This window comes from Gigantopelta aegis, chromosome 11, assembly GCF_016097555.1.
Source record: "Gigantopelta aegis isolate Gae_Host chromosome 11, Gae_host_genome, whole genome shotgun sequence".
In the NCBI taxonomy this organism is placed as follows: Eukaryota; Metazoa; Mollusca; class Gastropoda; order Neomphalida; family Peltospiridae; genus Gigantopelta; species Gigantopelta aegis.
Genome location: NC_054709.1, coordinates 7,206,979 through 7,228,905, shown reverse-complemented (window position 1 = coordinate 7,228,905; position 21,927 = coordinate 7,206,979). Strand labels below are relative to the sequence as shown.

Here is a 21,927-nt window from a genome sequence, read left to right as displayed (position 1 = left end):
TTTATTTATTTATTTAATATAATTATAATTATTATTATTATTATAATTATTATTATTATTTATTTATTTATTTTTATTTATTTTATTTATTTATTTATTTATTTATTTATTTATTATTATTATTATAATTTTTTTTTTTATTATTATTATTATTATTTTTTTTTTTTTGGGGGGGGGGGGAGTATAAAGCCACGACACCCCATCTAAGCATTCCTGTGCAAAACATGGATTACATATAGTGTGTGTGTGTGTATAAAATATGTGCTATCCTGTCTTTGGAACGGTGCATATAAAAGATATCTTGTTACTAGTGGACAAATGTATCGGATTTCCTCTCTAAGACTATATGTCAAATTTACCAAATGTTTGTCATCCAATAGCCGATGATTAATAACTCATTGAGCTCTAGTGGTGTAGTTAAACAAAACAATATATTGAAAATTAAATTTGGCGGTGTTTAAAAAGTATTTAAATAAGAAGAAAAAAAGAAATTCGATATTCGTGCTTAAATATTTTTCTCATGAATTCGTTTCTGTTTACATAAATATCAGAATTTTTCCATTTTTCTCAAATGTTCTAAAAATGAGTTTGGCAGTTATGTCAAGAGGCTGAAGAAAAAGAAACACTGCTGTGGATAACCATATATCCGATTTTTTAATGCCACCGCCAGCGCCGCGCCAAAAGGTCGCGAACATGTAGGACGGCCCCTACCATTCGTATCTTTTACAATCGAACAGTTTTCTCCACCTAGTGTTGACGGACGCATCGTGCTAAATATTGTGTACCAAGATATTTCCATAAATACAACATCAATGGGCGCCACCATCTTTTTCACTTAACATACAAGTGGCTATATACCTTTCACAATGGAACAGTCAGCATCCTCTAGTGTTGACGGACGCATCGTCTAAATATTGTGTACAGAGATATTTCCATAAATACAACATCAATGGGCGCCACCATCTTTTTCACTTAACATACAAGTGGCTATATACCTTTCACAATGGAACAGTCAGCATCCTCTAGTGCTGACGGACGCATCGTCTAAATATTGTGTACAGAGATATTTCCATAAATACAACATCAATGGGCGCCACCATCTTTTTCACTTAACATACAAGTGGCTATATACCTTTCACAATGGAACAGTCAGCATCCTCTAGTGCTGACGGACGCATCGTCTAAATATTGTGTACAGAGATATTTCCATAAATACAACATCAATGGGCGCCACCATCTTTTTCACTTAACATACAAGTGGCTATATACCTTTCACAATGGAACAGTCAGCATCCTCTAGTGCTGACGGACGCATCGTCTAAATATTGTGTACAGAGATATTTCCATAAATACAACATCAATGGGCGCCACCATCTTTTTCACTTAACATACAAGTGGCTATATACCTTTCACAATGGAACAGTCAGCATCCTCTAGTGCTGACGGACGCATCGTCTAAATATTGTGTACAGAGATATTTCCATAGATACAACATCAATGGGCGCCACCATCTTTTTCACTTAACATACAAGTGGCTATATACCATTCGTACCTATCACTATGGAACAGTCATCTCCCTCGAGTGTTGACGGACACTGACACTTGCCGTCAGGTCTACACGTGGCGCCAGCAGGACAACTTTGGCTCGCTCGTAAGCAGTTGAATGGCCCACCGTCTGAAATGTAAGTCGTGGAGTCAATTCTATGTCAGTGGTTGTATTAATAGTGGAGTCAATTCTATGTCAGTGGTTGTATTAATAGTGGAGTCAATTCTATGTCAGTGGTTGCATTAATAGTGGAGTCAATTCTATGTCAGTGGTTGCATTAATAGTGGAGTCAATTCTATGTCAGTGGTTGCATTAATAGTGGAGTCAATTCTATGTCAGTGGTTGTATTAATAGTGGAGTCAATTCTATGTCAGTGGTTGTATTAATAGTGGAGTCAATTCCATGTCAGTGGTTGTATTAATAGTGGAGTCAATTCTGTGTAAGTTGTTGTATTAATAGTGGAGTCAATTCTATGTCAGTGGTTGTATTGATAGTGGAGTCAATTCTATGTCAGTTGTTGTATTAATAGTGGAGTCAATTCTGTGTCAGTGGTTGTATTAATAGTGGAGTCAATTCTGTGTAAGCGGTTGTATTAATAGTGGAGTCAATTCTGTGTCAGCGGTTGTATTAATAGTGGAGTCAATTCTGTGTCAGCGGTTGTATTAATAGAGGAGTCAATTCTGTGTCAGCGGTTGTATTAATAGTGGAGTCAATTCTGTGTCAGCGGTTGTATTAATAGTGGAGTCAATTCTGTGTCAGCGGTTGTATTAATAGTGGAGTCAATTCTGTGTAAGCGGTTGTATTAATAGTGGAGTCAGTTCTGTGTAAGTGGTTGTATTAATAGTGGAGTCAGTTCTGTGTAAGTGGTTGTATTAATAGTGGAGTCAATTCTATGTAAGTGGTTGTATTAATGATGATGATAACTAGTTTAACGTGCTCATATACCACTAGGGTTTCGAACATGCCCATCCCGAGTCCGACCTCCGATAAGATTGAAATGGGCAGAATTTTGAAAAAATAGCAATTAGTAAAAAAGTTAATAGAATAAAATAAAAAAAAGGTTACAAGCCAAAAATAAAATAAAAATTGACTGCTCGGACGAATATTTATATAATTTGGAACATTTTAGAAGGACAGTCCAAAATTAAATAAGAGAAGGAAGAGAGGATCGGACTATTTAATAATATTAAAAAAAGAAGTAATTTCGACATACAATTTTGAACACAGATCTAAAAGTTTAAAGTCCGATCGATATGTCCACGCGAGTGGCCTCGATAAGGCCGTTTGGGTGCACAGCTTAAAGGGACGAGATGGGTTGCATCCCGTCAAGAAAACCCCTAGATTGACAGTCGATAGACGTTGAAGGTGTAGTGCTGTGCTGAAATACAGATCTTGAAAAGCCGGATCCGTCTGAACGAGAGAGTATCAGACTAGGGTATAGTCCAGTCGTCATGGGTTGGTATAGTGTTGCGGACGGGCCCGACTCCGGAGGATACGAGATGGTATCACTATAAAGCAAGGTAAAGTCTAGAAAAAGAGTAGTAGGGGCCGACCCCGCTTCCTATTTCTTCTTAGAGTGGGGCGGTCAATCTTCCAGTGCTGCTAGGACAGGCTCGGACATGTAGAGACTAAACGCGAACAAGCGTGGCGTTCTGCAGAATGGCCGTCATACGAGTCACGAAAAAACCCAGTCGACAGTTAGACGGAGAAATGACGTGGAGGCAAGGAATCTCGCTAAAAAATAATCCAACCTGGTGGTGCAGGCTGTCGAAACGAGAAGCGTTCCAGCGTTCAATCAGTTCCAATGGCCGCATACATCTCAGTAGAAAACTTCATTTCGCTGACAAAAACAACGAAATGAAGGACCCCCCAAGTCGAGCACACGAAAGCACGTGCAGTGTACACAAGCGAAACAAACACGTCATACCGCGTGGAGCTCCAGACTGGGAATGGTTGTATTAATAGTGGAGTCAAATCTATGTAAGTGGTCGCATTAACAGTAAAAGTCAAATCTATGTCAGTGTTTGTATTAATAGTAAAAGTCAAATCTATGTCAGTGGTTGCATTAATAGTAAAAGTCAAGTCTATGTCAGTGGTTGTATTAATAGTGGAGTCAATTCTATGTCAGTGTCTGTATTAATAGTGGAGTCAATTCTATGTAAGTGGTTGTATTAATAGTGGAGTCAAAGCTATGTAAGAAGTTGTATTAATAGTGGGAGTCAATTCTATGTAAGTGGTTGTATTAATAGTGGGAGTCAATTCTATGTAAGTGGTTGTATTAATAGTGGAGTCAAATCTATATAAGTGGTCGCATTAACAGTAAGAGTCAAATCTATGTAAGTGTTTGTATTAATATTAAAAGTCAAATCTATGTCAGTGGTTGCATTAATAGTAAAAGTCAAATCTATGCCAGTGGTTGTATTAATAGTGGAGTCAATTCTATGTAAGTGGTTGCACTAATAGTGGAGTCAATTCTATGTAAGTGGTTGTACTAATAGTGGAGTCAATTCTATGTAAGTGGTTGTATTAATAGTGGGAGTCAATTCTATGTAAGTGGTTGTATTAATAGTGGAGTCAATTCTATGTAAGTGGTTGTACTAATAGTGGAGTCAATTCTATGTAAGTGGTTGTATTAATAGTGGAGTCAATTCTATGTAAGTGGTTGTATTAATAGTGGAGTCAAATCTATGTAAGTGGTTGTACTAATAGTGGGAGTCAATTCTATGTAAGTGGTTGTACTAATAGTGGAGTCAATTCTATGTAAGTGGTTGTATTAATAGTGGGAGTCAATTCTATGTAAGTGGTTGTATTAATAGTGGAATCAAATCTATGTCAGTGTTTGTATTAATAGTAAAAGTCAAATCTATGTCAGTGGTTGCATTAATAGTAAAAGTCAAATCTATGTCAGTGGTTGTATTAATAGTGGAGTCAATTCTGTATAAGTGGTTGTACTAATAGTGGAGTCAATTCTATGTAAGTGGTTGTATTAATAGTGGAGTCAATTCTATGTAAGTAGTTGTACTAATATTGGAGTCAATTCTGTGTAAGTGGTTGTATTAATAGTGGAGTCAATTATTTGTAAGTGGTTGTATTAATAGTGAAGTCAATTCTATGTAAGTGGTTGTGTTAATAGTGAAGTCAATTCTATGTAAGTGGTTGTATTAATAGTGGAGTCAAATCTATGTCATTGTTTGTATTAACAGTAAAAGTCAAATCTATGTCAGTGGTTGTATTAATAGTGGAGTCAATTCTATGTAAGTGGTCGTACTAATAGTGGAGTCAATTCTGTGTAAGTGGTTGTACTAATAGAGGAGTCAATTCTATGTAAGTGGTTGTATTAATAGTGAAGTCAATTCTATGTAAGTGGTTGTACTAATAGTGGAGTCAATTCTGTGTAAGTGGTTGTATTAATAGTGGATTCAATTCTATGCAAGTGGTTGTATTAATAGTGGAGTCAATTCTATGTAAGTGGTTGCACTAATAGTGGAGTCAGTTCTGTTTAAGTAGTTGTATTAATAGTTGAGTCAATTCTATGTAAGTGGTTGTATTAATAGTGGATTCAATTCTATGTAAGTGGTTGTATTAATAGTGGAGTCAATTATATGTAAATGGTTGTATTAATAGTGGAATCAATTATTTGTAAGTGGTTGTATTAATAGTAAAAGTCAAATCTATGTCAGTGGTTGCATTAATCGTAAAAGTCAAATCTATGTCAGTGGTTGTGTTAATAATGGAGTCAATTCTATGTCAGTGGTTGTGTTAATAGTAGAGTCAAATCTATGTCAGTGGTTATATTAATAGTGGAGTCAAATCTATGTCAGTGGTTGCATTAATAAGAAGAGTAAAATATGTGTAAATGGTTGTATTAATAGTAAGATTCAAATTATGTAAATGGTTATATTAGTAGTAAGAATCAAATCTATGTAAGTGATATATTAATAGTAGAGACAATTTTATGTAAGTGATTTTATGTAAGTGGTTGTATTAATGGTAGAGACAATTATATGTAAGTGGTTGTATCTACAGTAGAGTCAATTATGTGTTTGTGGTTGTATCAGTAACTGAATCAATTCTATGTGAGTGGTTCTATAAATAGTAGAATCAGTTATGTGTAAGTAGTTGCATTAAGGGTAGAGGACATTTTATGTAAGTGATCATATTGGAAATAGAGGAAATTTTATGTAAGTGGTTGTATTGTAGTATAGTCAATTATAGTCAGTATATATTAGCATAAGAGTCAATTCCGTGTAAGTAGTTGTTTGAGAATAATTTCCAGATCAGAGGGACAAACTGATCAAATATTACTGAGACGATTATTTACAAAAATGTGGGTATGGCCTATAGCGCGCATTTTTCAAAATGACCGTTACTGATCGTGAAATAAATACTAACATTTGTTTTGCTTCAAAGAGGATTAAATCTTAACAACAAACATTTCACACCATGCAAATTAATAAAACCTGACACTGTAAAAGTTTGGGTGTGGTCAACATTAAAAAAAAGCCTAAGACTATATTTCAAGCTTACGAAAATGGTTGACATCCAATACCCGATGATTGAAAATGTGATCTAGTGGTGTTGTTAAAAATTAATTAAACTTTGACCATGTACATATATTTAAAAAAAAATATATATAACGTTTTATTGTGGCACCAAAACGCTGTACTCACGCGTTAGTGAAACCGCTAACAGACACAGCGCTATCTGTATTACCGTCCTCCGCATCTCATTGGCTGAAACATAAACACACAATTAATTATTAAAGATCGCTATAGAGTATTATCCACCAAATCAAAACCCACAGACGACAACAGTAACATGTATGTGGATAAAACTCCTACCTGCAGCGTATCAATCGACATATACAGAACGGACGTAAATGCAACCACCAAACTACACCCCTGACCTTTAAAAGTACAGACCCTAGTTTCAACCCGTGAAAATTAACACAAAGTTTAGTTAAAGGGACAGACCCTAGTTTCAACCCGTGGAAATTAACACAAAGTTTAGTTAAAGGGACAGACCCTAGTTTCAACCCGTGGAAATTAACACAAAGTTTAGTTAATATACAAACCTGTAACACATTTGGATAAAGTTACAATTGAGAGAAACACGAGTCTGTGACTTTGAAATGGTGAAATACCCTCTAAAAATAGATTCAAACTTACTTCTCAGACGCACGTGCGTTTTTAAAGATATGAGAAATGCACTTCGTGATATTAAAAACACCAGGATGACCAAAAACACTTTGAATGTACGGAAGTTGATAATCTTAACAATAAAATCTAAGTAAAGTATGATTTCAGTTATCAAAAACGGCTATAATATTTTAAAAAATATGCCTTAGTGTTTAAAAACTAGGGTATGTCCCTTTAAAGTAAATCAGAAAATGATTGGGGGTTAAGCTGCTCATTTCAGAAATAACGGGTAGCCTAGTTCCGCACAATATTTTAGTACTTTTTTTAACAGGTATCCCATACATATTTCAAACACAAGGCTACTTAACACAGTGGTACTAGATGAAATATAATTGCATACATTTGTTATTTTGCCCAAATGAAATTAATGGGTTTTTTTTTACACACTCACATTTATCACCAATAAGATGACTTTCAGTATTAACTGCTCTATCAAAAGTTATTTGGTTTAGCATTACCTATACCCAAACGAAGGCGAAGTTTCACACCTTTTTATGCCATACATGCCCGTATATTCGTAGCAAATGACGTGTTTTAGTAAAGAGACCATATTTATTGCTTCTTGCTTAAAGAGACATACCCTAGTTTCAGCCGATGAAAATGCATATTGCGTTTAGTTAATCTACAAACCTGTAACACATTTGGATAAAGTTACAACTGAGTGAAACATAAGTTTGTTACTTTGAAATCGTGAAATACCCTCTAAAAATAGACTAAAACTCGACTCAATAATTATTACTTCCCAGACGCACGTGCGTTTTTAAAACTATGAGAAATGTATTGTGATATTAAAAAACCCAGGATGACCACAAACACTTCGAATGTACGGAAATGGATAATGTAAACAAGAAAATCTAAGTAATGTATGATTTCAGTTATAAAAAACGGATCTAATAGTCAAAAATATGTCTTAGTGTTTAAAAACTAGGGTATGTCCCTTTAAAATGGGTGCTTAATAGAGTGTGCTCGCAATACATAAGTTGTTATGATAATATCCGTATTATAGACAAATTCTGATGTTAAATATTTCAAGAGTTTTGGTTCAGTGTTTTCAGAGATATCAGCACATTATACAATGTATATATATATATACATGTATATATAACTGGACTAACAATACATTCTAACAAGTATAATAAAGTTAAAGTTTGTTTGGTTGAACGATACCACTAGAGCACATTGAATTGTTAAATCATCGCTAATTGGATGTCAAACTTTTGGTAATTTTGACATATAGCTAAAAATTCTACAGCACCGAAAGAAAAAGTAAAGTTTGTTTTATTTAACGACGCCGCTAGAGCACATTGATTTTTTATCTTATCATCGGCTATTGGACGTCAAACATATGGTCATTCTGACACTGTTTTTAGAGGAAACCCGCTGTCGCCACATAGGCTACTCTTTTTACGACAGGCAGCAAGGGATCTTTTATTTGCGCTTCCCACAGGCAGAATAGCACAAACCATGGCCTTTGTTGAACCAGTTATGGATCACTGGTCGGTGCAAGTGGTTTACACCTACCCATTGAGCCTTGCGGAGCACTCACTCAGGGTTTGGAGTCGGTATCTCGATTAAAAATCCCATGCCTCGACTGGGATCCGAACCCAGTACCTACCAGCCTGTAGACTGATGGCCTGCCACGACGCCACCGAGGCCGGTCGCACCGAAAGAAACCAGCGAGACCACACATGGTCATAAGAGTGAAAACGCTAAATAATTGCATGTCCTACGAGACGGAACGGCAGGCAAAAAGATCTCCCGGCCCGTAATGATGTAGAAAGGCAAAGAACGGTCGGGACGCCACTATTTCGACAATCTGATTAAAATTAGCTCTACTGGTCTCGCCAGTAGATCTAACAGCATTACGTGGACACCCATGTCCAGGTGACATTTCATCTATAAATAACAATTTAAATATCGACCAATTACACTTTGCCTTTTATAACGTTATTCGGGAGCATACAAATTCTAAAAATATCGGTCGAGACTATTTATGCAATAGGCGAACTTGTTGGTCTATTTCAACATTGAAAAAACAGGGGGGGGGGGGGGGGGGAATGCAGTAATAAACTGGATTTTATACTAGTATAAATAGATTTTATGGCTATACCATCACAGGTTTTTGATTTTCGTCTTGAAACGAATTTTATATAACAATTTATATTAAAATTAGTTTCCGGCATACTTCGTAATTCACCCGAATTATTTCGTATACCTTCGGCATAATCCCGAATGTTTTCAAATTCTTTTCAAATCACTGGCATGATTTTGCAAGTAAGGTTTTGACTGGTCGAATGAAAGGTCAACTGGACATGAGCTCCAACGGGCTGCTGTTCGATCCACATGTAATAGTGGAGCTAATTTTAATTAGAGTACTATTTCGATCACTGATATATATATATATATATATATATATATATATATATATATATATATATATATATATATTACCGTCGTTACATAAAACATTTCTTTCTATATAACCGATATTCCACACTGGACAAATGAGAATCTTTATAGGAAATGTCAAGTAGGCTACACCACAACAACTAAAATCATACGTTATCTTTAGTTAAATATCGGATAGTTCGTCGACAATGGCTCTTTTTTTTTGTTAAAAGCTACCATTTACTCAGCTTGATATGTGGAACACACCCAAATCGCTACAATTATCTTTAGTACTTATTCACACTGATGCACAGTGAATAAAAAATCAGGTTTGTTGTTAGCATGGACGCAACGACAGGGGGTCTTCGTTAAACGTATCCTATGTTGAAGTTGAACAGTATGTTGCATGCAGGCCATAACACGACAGGGAAAAACAAAAATATTTATAGGTTGATTTTCTTTGCTGTGTGTGTTGTGGAAAAACAAGACAAATTGTTTCGCAAAAACACGTTTACGTGTTCCGCTGTGTGCGTTGCTTGCTAAAGAAATGCTCTTCTGGCGAAAGATCAGTCTACGATATTAACTAGTGTGCGAACGAATGCGAGGCACATCATACTTTGTAGATCATTTGACTTCACACAGTTTGGGGACGCATGTTTTCATTCGCCGTGTGCGTTACTCGTTTTGGACGTCTACGATTAACTTTGAGCGAAACATGTTTTTATTTTTGAAATTCAGTTATTTTGTGCCGTGTGTGTTAAGCTTAAGATAATCATGCACATTTAAAAATTCTTAAAATGTAATGAAGTAGGCCTTAACCAGATTCCCCTTTTTGTTTAATTTTTTTTTGTGTGAAAAACTCAGAAGAATTAAAAAAAAAAAAAAAAAAAAATAAAAAAATATATATATTGCAGTGGAGGGTTTGGGGGTGGAGTGGGGGCTCAGGTGGATGGGTGAACATTGCATTCCACAAAACAATCACGCAGGCATCACACGTCAATCATGGTATATGATTTTGTGATTTTAAATTTTTCTGATGATATTAATTTATAACCTAAGTATTGTTTGTTAAAGAGTAGTTATGCTGAGTGACATGTGCTCTATTCAATTCCTACCGGCCTCGGTGGCGTCGTGGCAGGCCATCGGTCTACAGGCTGGTAGGTACTGGGTTCGGATCCCAGTCGAGGCATGGGATTTTTAATCGAGATACCGACTCCAAACCCTGAGTGAGTGCTCCGCAAGGCTCAATGGGTAGGTGTAAACCACTTGCACCGACCAGTGATCCATAACTGGTTCAACAAAGGCCATGGTTTGTGCTATCCTGCCTGTGGGAAGCGCAAATAAAAGATCCCTTGCTGCCTGTCGTAAAAAGAGTAGCCTATGTGGCGACAGCGGGTTTCCTCTAAAAACAGTGTCAGAATGACCATATGTTTGACGTCCAATAGCCGATGATAAGATAAAAAATCAATGTGCTCTAGCGGCGTCGTTAAATAAAACAAACTTTACTTTTTTACTATTCAATTCCAGACAGATGTAGGAGTGCCTTTGTAAAATTTCAGAGGGAAAGTTTTGATATGCTCCACCCCTCTGAGAGGGTAGCACATACCACGGCCTTTCATATACCAGTCGTGGTGCACTGTCTAAAACTCTATGGGTATAATGCTGTAGATTATATCACTGTTCAACTATGCACCGACAATCAACGAACATTTTAAAAAGACGATACGTATGACCAGGTTTGTGTACATATATATATATATATATATATATATATATATATATATATATATATATATATATATATATATTACATACAGTAAAACGTATCCAGTACAAAGTGTTATTAAATATTGTGGTAAAATGATAACTGATATTAGAAATACTATCCACAGTAGATATAGAAACCCGTTTATCTGCAGGAATCGTTGTTTCTTGGACGCCAGTTTGACAACGCAACAGACCATGACGTGACTCAGGTTTTGTCATATTTCAGTTTGTGTCGCTAACATCAAAACGATAGAAAACCCGCTGTGTTTTATACGCCGAATATCAGTAAAACAGCTTTCCGTACACCCATGTCACAGCAACAGCGCCGTTACGATCGACTATAGATACAATACGCTAGTGTTTCTGTCATGTCCAGTTGTGAATCGTGATGTTGTGTATCCCCATAGATATAATACATCAGAGTTTCGTGGTTCTTTCATATTCAGATTACTTTTAAGACGGGTATATTAAAGTAAAATGAAAACCTTGAACAAAATTGAAATAGTGATACCTAAGGGCGTACAATGGTGCATCGCGATATCTACCGCATAATGCGACAAGTGTCGCGGTATAATATATATATATATATATATAGAGAGAGAGAGAGAGAGAGAGAGAGAGAGAGAGAGAGAGAGAGAGAGAGAGAGAGAGAGAGAGAGAGAGAGAGAGAGAGAGAGAGAGAGAGAGAGAGAGAGAGAGAGAGAGAGAGAGAGAGAGAGAGAGAGAGAGAGAGAGAGAGAGAGAGAGGTTATTACCAGAGTGTTTTTCGGTATCGTCAATATCATATATTAGGAATAAAAATTGTATAATGCTCGCCAGAGGCTCGCATAATACATTATTTTTATTTCTAATATATGATATAACTCGAATGACGGCATTTTAGATGTCCTTACATCAAAATAAAGTTATGCCTAACGTTTTTTTGTTTTCTAAACGCTGGACAGCTTTCAGTGTCAAATTGCCATTGAAATGTTTTTATTTGATGACTATGAATGCATACGACAATCATGGAGTGTCACCTAAGTTCGTTTGCTTAAATGTCAATAAACCTAGTGCCGAGACCTCGACTAATTTACATCTAATTTGCAAAGTTATCAAATTCTTAAAGTATGTGATCTGAAAAATATCACATACTTTGATTGCACTGAAAATGTAAGATATATATATATATATATATATATATATATATATATATATATATATATATATATATATATATATATATATATATTATAAAAATAATGCTGTATAGATGGCCAGTAGATTTGATGTTTGCCCCTAAACGAAAACCCCTAGATTCGCACCTGATTAATAACACGGTTGCTGTGTATGCTGTATTCCTTACATCCACAAAATGTATCATATATCAATACCTGGATAATAGTGTTTACAATAGTATCTACAAGACACAATTTCCTCAAAATATAAACAAATATTATGTAAGTACAGACTATCTGCACATAGTCTTGCAATAGAAACTGAAAGATATAACAATACTGATAGAAAGGATAGAGTATGTAAATGTTATAATATGAATGCTGTTGAAGATGAGTGTCATTTTATTTTAGTCTGTCCTTTCTACAATACTATCAGATGCAGGTACATAAAGCCATATTATTACACCAGACCACCCTCTTTTGAATTAATACAGCTATTGTACATTGACAATAATACTGTGTAAATATTTACTAGGGACAACCACGCAGAAGCATGATAATGTGTACGTGGAGTATATATATTCTCTTTATTATATCCACTCTTTATTATATGGGTAATTATTATTACATTTTATATTGAGTATTTTAAATACTGTCCATACAATGTAAATGTATTTGTTCCCCCTTTTAAAGGGCCATTCCTGAGTTTGCTGCATTGTAAGATGTTTCCGACTAATAAAATATTTCTACGATTAAACTTACATATTAAATATATTTTCTTGTTTAGAATATCAGTGTCTGTATATTCAATGTGTTTCTGGTCGACTTAATATTTGTAACAAGCACAAACTGGATTTTGTCTTCAAATAATTTCGTACGTCGTACGAAAAAATTATATTTTTGGAAATACAATAAAATTTAACCTAGTACAAATATTAGAACGATCAGAAACACGTTTAATATAAAGCCACTAATATTTTATGCAGAAAAATATATATGATATGTAATTACAATCGTTCAAAAGTCTGTGTTAGTTGATAACATCTTAAAAAGTGCAGCAAACTCAGGAATGTCCCTTTAATGATATATGTATTATGGTATAAGGTTATTTAATGTTCGTAATGCCAATGAACTGAATATTTACGGCTAATAACGTATAAGTAGGTTTTGGAATGTCAAGCATGATTGACCCAAGTTCCCGATTCTCTAGCTTATGTAGTCTTCGTCAGGTTTATCTACAGACACGAACTCATTTTTTTTCTTATAATTTGTTTCTGAACATAACAACAGGGCGACTTCTGTCATAACTCAGCACGAGCCAATCTCATTTTAAAAAAGAAGATAATAATAAAAAAGCCATCACTGTGATTTTTATCTCCATGTCAATCTGATAATGAAAACACATCAGTGAAAGTTCTATCTACATGTCACTCCACGTCTGCACTGAAGTCCGGCTAAGAGAGATCTCCCGATTCCTAATCACTGAAAGTATCCACTGGCTTTGTTGACCAGCAACGTTTTCTTCTCATAGATGATGAAGACGATGCCTCGCTGAACCTGCTTATAGTATCCACATTGTCATACAAGCCACGGGGGACCCGGGGCGGAGTCCGATTGGACAACAATGGACGATAGATTGCGATCTCATTTAATCCCTCAGTGGGAAGCGGCGTTCCGCAAAACATACACCTGATGTGTCAAGTGCCGTTGATCTCTTTAGACGGGCCACCTATTTCAACCGGTATGCTTTGGTGGGGTTTCTTTTCTTTTTTAAATCAGTTGTGACGAGATTTTCTGTGTGTGAGAAACTGCGCATCAGATATTTCTTTCTGCAATATATACTTGATAACCGGCCTCGTTGGTGTCGTGCGATTACGCCATCGGACATAAGACTGGTAGGTACAGGGTTCGCAGCCCGGTACCGGCTCCCACCCAGAACGAGTTTTAACGACTCGATGGGTAGATGTAGTGGTCTTCTACTACTACTACTACTACTACTACTACTACTGCTGCTGCTGCTGCTGCTACTACTACTACTACTACTACTACTACTCTCTCTCTCTCTCTCTCTCTCTCTCTCTCTCTCTCTCTCTCTCTCTCTCGTTTTCTTCTCCCCCTCTCTCTCACGTTCTCCTCCCTCCCTCTCTCTGTCTCTCACTTTCTCCTCTCTCTCTATCTGTCTCTCTCTCTCTGCTCTGTCTCTCTATGTCTCCCTCTCTCTCTCACTTTCTCCTCCCTCCATCCCCTCTCTCTCTCTCTCTCTCTCTCTCTCTCTCTCTCTCTCTCTCTCTATCTCTCTCTCTCTGTCTCTGTCTCTCTCTCTCTGCTCTGTCTCTCTCTGTCCCTGTCTCACTTTCTCCTCGCTCACTATCTGTCTCTCTCTCTATGTCTCTCTCTCTCTCTCTCTCTCTCTCTCTCTCTCTCTCTCTCTCTCTCTCTCACCCAATAGCCGATGATTCATTCGTTCGTTCGTTCGTTCATTCGTTCGTTCGTTCATTCATTCATTCATTCTCGGTAACGACTCCCATCCAGAGTCAGTGTACCGATTCGGTGGGTCGGTGTAAGGCCCGTGCACTGACTTCTTGCACTATTCATTCTCGCACTAACAACACTCTGGCCTAGACAGACAGTCCAGATAGCTCTGAGGTATATGTGCCAGTACAGCATGCTTGAACCGTAAGTGGATATAAGCAAGAAAATAAGTATAAACATACAAACAAATATATCTGTGATGTGACGTGTATCTGCGGGTGGAGATACACAAAAACGTCGACTAAAAATAGACTATGCAATCGCAAGTCTTCCCGGAAAAATGTCGAATATATAAATATAAATGGTGTATATATTATTCAAAATGCATTTAAACAAATCACAAATACGTGTAAGGTGCAATTACCTCGCTAGGGGTGACACTGAAAACTACACCAAGATTTAATCGTGTTTTTAATGTACGATAAAATGTGTCCACAACAGTAGTAATTTTTTTCACGGTTGAATTGCTACCATAAAGTATGGGCGTATTCTGTTAAAACATATTTAGTCTGAATAAAAAAACCCACCTGCATTCACTCTTACACGCGTGAACTAATTTAACTAAACTGGTATAACTAGACCAGTTTAAAATGTAAATATACAGGCCCGTTTGAACGATATTTGGAGCCGGGGGCACGGTCTCAAGTGGCGGGGTGGGGGAATGGGGGTCAAAAGCCATATTTTAAGCCTTATTCATATAGAGAAAGCGGACTCGGTATCTGTTCCACAAGGCGATCTTAGAAATAAGATCACATTAAGTGCATATTTACCTTATGCACTTAAAGTGATTTTAGCGCAAAGATCGCTTCTTGGGGTAAACGTGATAGTTTCACTTTACCAGGGCCCGTGCTTATACAACTTAAAGTCTAGACTTTAATAAAGTCCAGACTTTAACGTAATGCTATTTGAATGGCGTTGCCATGACGTTAAAGTCTGGACTTTATTAAAGTCTAGACTTTAAGGTTTATAAGCACGGGGCCATGTATGTGAATTAGTTGAACTTGTATAACGAAAACAGCCTAAATAATGTTAATGTGAATACGCAGTCCATTGCTGTTTTGATAGTTTGCGCATGTGCGGATAACTACACTTCCGCCTTATACCAGTATAGATGTTGCCTGTGTGAACGCTCGTCATTTCCAACCAAAAGTGTCCTGTCTGTGGGATGGTGCATGTAAAAGATCCAACGCTGCTAAAAGAAAAATGTAGCGGGTTTCCTGTCTAAGAATATGTCAGAATTACCAAATGTTTGACATTCAATAGTCGATGATTAATAAAACAATGTACTCCAGTGATGTCTTTAGATGAAACAAACTTTAACGTTTATTTTTATTTTTAACTTAACCTGACCTCAAACTAATGTCATTATACACTGGTCCGACCATCCCAGCAGCCACTGATTTGATTTGATTTGCCAATATGTATTGAAGCCAATCAAATGCATTTAGTACTTTTGTTTCTTAGCTATTTAATACAAAAATACTGGCAACTTAATACATTGTGCCAGTTTATTAATATTCCACCTGAAAATATTTTTGAACTTTGCATGTATTTTATTTGGTATTGTTACATTAGTATAAGTAATGTCTTAACACTTAACATATTTAATATCTTGTTATCTTGATTGCTCACTTTTTGTAAACTTGTAAACTTCTATTTACTCACAGAATATGACCTTGAGCCTAATAAAACCATCTTTTCTCTCAAGACACAAATATAGCAAATCCGTTACCTACTACGATCGACAAAAGGGTCTTTTATATACGATTCCCCCAACAGGAAGGACCATGTGAAAGTCGTGGGGCACATATTCAGACAAGGGAATAACAGCTAGAACCCATAGAGGGCAATCGATCCTTCGACTCTTCGCACTTCGGTCGAGGGATCCATCATTGAGACACATCCTGTCCCGCACAAAGTTTGAAGATAGATGGCTACTGAATGCCAACAAGGAACACAATACTTAGGATTAAAGTTACATTTTGTTTCGTTTAACGACCCACTAGAGAACATTGATTTAGTAATCACCGGCTATTGGATGTCCAACGTTTGGTAATTTTGACATATAGTCTTAGAGAGGAAACTCGCTACATTTTCTCCATTGGTTTAGTAATCATCGGCTCTTGGATGTCACACATTCGGTAATTTTTACATATAGGTTTAGAGAGAAAACCCGTTACATTTTGTCCATTGATTTTGTAATCGTCGGCTTTTGGATATCTCACATTCAGTAATTTTGACATATATTTTAGAGAGGAAACCCGCTACATTTTGTCCATTGATTTTGTAATCATCGGCTCTTGGATGTCACACATTCGGTAATTTTGACATACAGTCTTAGAGAGGAAGCCCACTACAGTTTTATATTAGTAAAAAGGAATTGTATCTATGCACGGCTGTAGTAATACCATGGATAACAACTTTCTCAATGAACCCATTTTGTCTTTGTGAATTTTCAAAAGTTTTAGTGTCGTACATTGATAGAAATCAATGATATCAGCTTAACAGAATCAAAGTAACATTCTATTAAACGCATATTATTGAACTTTGATTAACCATTGTTGTTGTTTTTTCATAACCAAGAAACATGTTTGAAATCTAGATTAACTAACTAACTTCTCAGATTAACCCTTTCTCTTCTACAGGCACTAGAGTTCTGGTGTCGGACAGAAATAGTCTGGTGTCGGGTGGAAATAAAATGTCATACAAGTCATCAGTATCATTGTCATCATTACGAAAAGGGAGCGGGATTTACATCAGTCGGTTGAGCGCTCGCTTGAGGTGCTTGCGTCGCAGGATCGAACCACCTCAGTGGATCCGTTCAACTGATTGGTTTTTTCTCGTTCCAACCAGTGCACCACAACTGGACAAAGGCCGTGGTGTGTGCTTTCCTGTCTGTGGGAAAGTGCATATAAAAGATCCCTTGCTGCATTAAGAAAATGTCGTGGGTTTCCTCTATTGACTACGAATCAAAATTACCAAATGTTTGACATCCAGTAGCCGATGACTAATAATCAATGTGCTCTAGAGGTGTCGTTAAATAAAACAAATTTCTTCTTTTTTTTCCATTGGCAGCGAGGGGTCTTTTATATGCACTTTCCCCACAGACAGGACGACCTTCGATATACCAGTCGTGGTGCACTGGCTGAAAAGAGAAATAGCCCAATGGACCCACCAACGGGATCAATCCCAAAGAGACCGCGCATCAAGCGAGCGCTTTACCATTGGAAGAAGAACAAGGAAATATTTTATTTAATGACGCACTCAACACATTTTATTTACGGTTATATGGCGTCGGACATATGGCTAAGGACCACACAGATATTGAGGGAGGAAACCCGCTGTCGCCACTTCATGGGCTACTCTTTTCGATTAGCAGCAAGGTATCTTTTATATGCACCATCCCATAAACAGGATAGCACATACCACGGCCTTTGATGTATCAGTCGTAGTGCACTGGCTGAAGCGAGAAATAGCCCAATGGGCCCATTGACGGGGATCGATCCTAAACCGACCGCGCATCAAGCAAGCGCTTTACTACTGGGCTGTCTCGCCCTAAAAAGTAGATGGAAGAAAGAAAAAGTTTAACGCAACACAAAACATTTCTTAATTAGCGATTATCGAATGCAAAAATTATGTCTATAGTTTGGAAGTTGCCTATAACCGAATGAGAAAAGAAACCCGATGCCATCTTACGACTGGCTAGCATCAATAGGTATTTTATGTTACCTTTCTCACAGACAGCATGATAGGTAAGGGACCAGCCCTGAGGTTGTAGCCTTTTGCGAGATGTTTATGTGTGTCAGTCTTATTAGTGTTAAAAAATTTACATATTAATGTTAAAGTTTGTTTTATTTAACGACATTTAACGTTTCATAATTTTGACATATAGTCTTAGAGAGGAAACCCGCTACATTTTCTTTCATTAGCAGCAAGGGATCTTTTATATGCACCATCCCCCAGACAGGATAACACATACCACGCAAAAGCGTACGAAACAGGGGGCGGGGGAGGAGGGCAACTGCCCCCCAAGTACCAGAGCAAAACCTCAAATTCGGGCAAAACTTATACAGATATTGGGGGCAAAATGTGCTTTTTACACTCGAAATTAGTAATACATGTTGAAATGCGTAGTGATTCTTTTGCTACCTTTATGTAGTTGTTTGGTAGTAATGCTAATATGAATAAATATTGTTATCTAGATTTGGGCATTTTCGTTAATTCAAGCAAAAGCCAGCCTGCCCCCTCCACAAAAATGGGAGCCCACACGCCTATGATACAACTGACATTCGTGGTGAATGCCTGGAACGATTTAGTCGTAAAAACGTGTTACAGTGGAAGAAAACTATGGACAGTGCCTTTAATAAGCCGGCCACTGAGCTCTTGTGACAACAAAATAATAGGAATTTATCCTACAACGCGCACTGAAACAGTATAATTCGGTTGCGTAATGAAGGAAACTCCCCACCTTATACAAAAACAAAATGAATTACCTAGCTAAACATGGAATAGTGATGGGGATGGGTTTAAATTCCTGCCAAATTCTGCGCATAAAAATTAGTAGAAAACAACAACAAAAACAACAACAACAATAACAACAAAACAAAAACAACAACAAAACAAAAACAACAACAAATCATAAACTTAAAAAAAAACCACCCACAAAAATAGCTCCCCCATAACGAAATACCTAGAACCCCCCTCCCCCAAAAAAAACACACAAAAAAACACAAAAAAACACAAAAAACAATTTGATAAAAAAAAAAAAAAAAAAAAAAAAAAAAAGAGACAGAGAGAGAAAAGGAACTACAGCAAACACGGACACAATAACTTGTATTCCGTTCGATCTTCGACCCTAAATCTCGTAGCACCACAAATAACCGCTGTACCAATCACTGCCAATCATTGAACATGAAACACGTTTTCTGTATTCGCTATCTTACCTGTTCAGGTGCGATGGTTTCCGAAGTTATAAGCAGGTATTCCCATGTACAGCGGTATACTGTCGAATCGAACTCGCAATGACACGAACGTCGACAGTGTTTCGGGTCAGGTGTGTTTGACCCGGAACCTCTCATCCAATCATATTTGCTTATTGCTATGAGCTACATGGACCTACCTTTGTTGTGTTTTAATATTGTATACCAGTAAATCACGCGAGACAAGTTCGCAACATCTTACTAGTAGTTTAATAGAAAATAGCATCTCGCCGGGTCCAAGTTCAACTGTTTTCTTCTGGTCAATAAACTGATGAAAGTTTCTTTGGAATAAGTATGTGGAAGATAATAAATATTTGTTTAACGCCACATCGGCATATTTTAAACAATGGCTGTCTGATGCTGCTCCGGAAAATGTATTGAAAGAAAAGAAAATGTGTTCGAGCGGGGATGGGGCGTGTGTGTGTGTGTTGTGGGGTGAGGGGTGGGGGGTGGGGTGGGGTAGAGGTTCGACCCCCGAAACGCACCACCTGGTCATTCGACTGACTTTTGACAGAAAAGAAGAGAACTTTATTTACTATCTCTATCCCTCTCTCTGTCTCTGTCTCTGTCTCTGTCTCTCTCTCTCTCTCTCTCTCTCTCTCTCTCTCTCTCTCTCTCTCTCTCTCTCTCTCTCTCTCTCTCTCTCTCTCTCTCTCTCTCTCTCTCTCTCTCTCTCTCTCTCAGCCATATATATACACAGTATATATATAACTTTTCACATACATATACATACATATATATATATATATATATATATATATATATATATATATATATATATATATATATATGTGTGTGTGTTTGTGTGTGTGTGTGTGTGTGTATATACACACACACACAGTCAAACCTGTCTTAAGCGGCCACACAAGGGAGTAGATAAAAGTGACCGCTTAAGACAGGTGACCACTGATTACAGGTTGCCACATATATAGTCTTTAAAATATTTGTTGTCGTTTCTTGTTTTGCTGTCTGTACTGCTAATAAACGGATGTGTTTCACAGTTGACTATAAAACTTATGACATGTCTCCTTCAGAAAAAAATGCAAATGGAATGCATTAAATTAAACGTTCTCAACAAATTTGTTTTCTTTTGCTACTTAATTATTTAATTTCTACTTCATGTCATAGTAAGTGAATCTACAAATGTCAAGCGTAGCCTGTCCAGAAGTAATTAGATGTATTGCAGAGGCATACTTCCTTAATGGGTACTAGTATTTCTGAAGGTGTGAAGATCGGTTATTTGTTGCACCTTATCTCTGTTGTTAAAATATCCCTTTTGTATAACAGTAAACATTTGATCTGGCCGCTTAATACAAGTATTGTAGCGATTTGGGATCCGATTTAGGTGGCCGCTGGCCGCGTTAGACAAATGACCGCTTATTACAGGTGCATTTACATTATAAATCGTTTGGGAGAGACAAAAGTGGCCGCTTAAGGCAGGTGAACGCTGAGTACAGGTGGCCGCTAGGACAGGTGTGACTGTATATATATATATATTATATATATAATATATATATATATATATATATATATATATATATATATATATATATATGTGTGTGTGTGTGTGTGTGTGTGTGTGTGTGTGTGTGTATATGTATATGTATATGTATATGTATATGTATATGTATAATGTATATGCATATGAAGACCAATTATACGTTTACAAAGAAATTGTAGTTGAAAGTTGTGTATATATGGTCTGCTCACATATGATTTATAAGATATTTGTGTATTTATTCTGTACATTCTGTACATAACATAAATAACAATATTAGTATGAAAACATGTGGAATTTCTATTTTCATATAAAACTGGTAAAAAGTGATTAGAACTACGACATTGAAAAAGATGTAGTGCACATCGTTTTATTCATGATAGTAATTCACATTCGGCCGTTTTCTTAAACATCCTTTAAATTTATTAGTTTGCTAGATAATCTTTTTTACACTTTTCCAGATTTCGGTCCTAAATATTTATTCAAACGTAGCCTTGGTCTTGAAACATGTATGGGGTACCTGTAAAAAAAAAAAAAAAGGAACAGCTTGACCCCCATTTTTTTCTGATTCACTTTAAGGTTGAGGGGTGGTAGTATTTATATCCGTGGCGTTTATGTCGATTGATATGCTGCAGGTAGGAGTTTTACTCACATATCTTACTATTTTCGTCTATAGGATTTGATTTGGTAGCATACACCCATCAACAACAGCTCTAGTAGTGAAAGGTATGGCGTAGTTTAAAAAAAAAAAGAAGGTCTGTCGCTTTAAATGTATCAGATGATTGACATAAGCACACGCAGTGACTTTTGCTACTTAATGGGACGGTTTTCGACAGGTGTGTCGTCTGAATGCATTGCTTGA

At 36.7% G+C, this 21,927-nt stretch overlaps 1 protein-coding gene across 1 annotated transcript in view; it reads right to left on the bottom strand.

The window, feature by feature from the left end:
* The window catches only part of LOC121385290 (EGF-like domain-containing protein 1), a 27,091-nt gene extending 7,457 nt beyond the window's left edge, over positions 1–19,634 (bottom strand). Inside the window, exons 1-3 of the mRNA XM_041515910.1 lie at positions 19,532–19,634; positions 6,217–6,279; positions 1,553–1,675 (exon numbers count right to left, since the gene is read on the bottom strand). Coding sequence (XP_041371844.1) covers positions 1,553–1,675; positions 6,217–6,271 — 178 coding nt within the window. The 5' untranslated portion in view covers positions 6,272–6,279; positions 19,532–19,634. The remainder of the gene's footprint in view (positions 1–1,552; positions 1,676–6,216; positions 6,280–19,531) is intronic.
* Between the last annotated feature and the right edge of the window lie 2,293 nt (positions 19,635–21,927).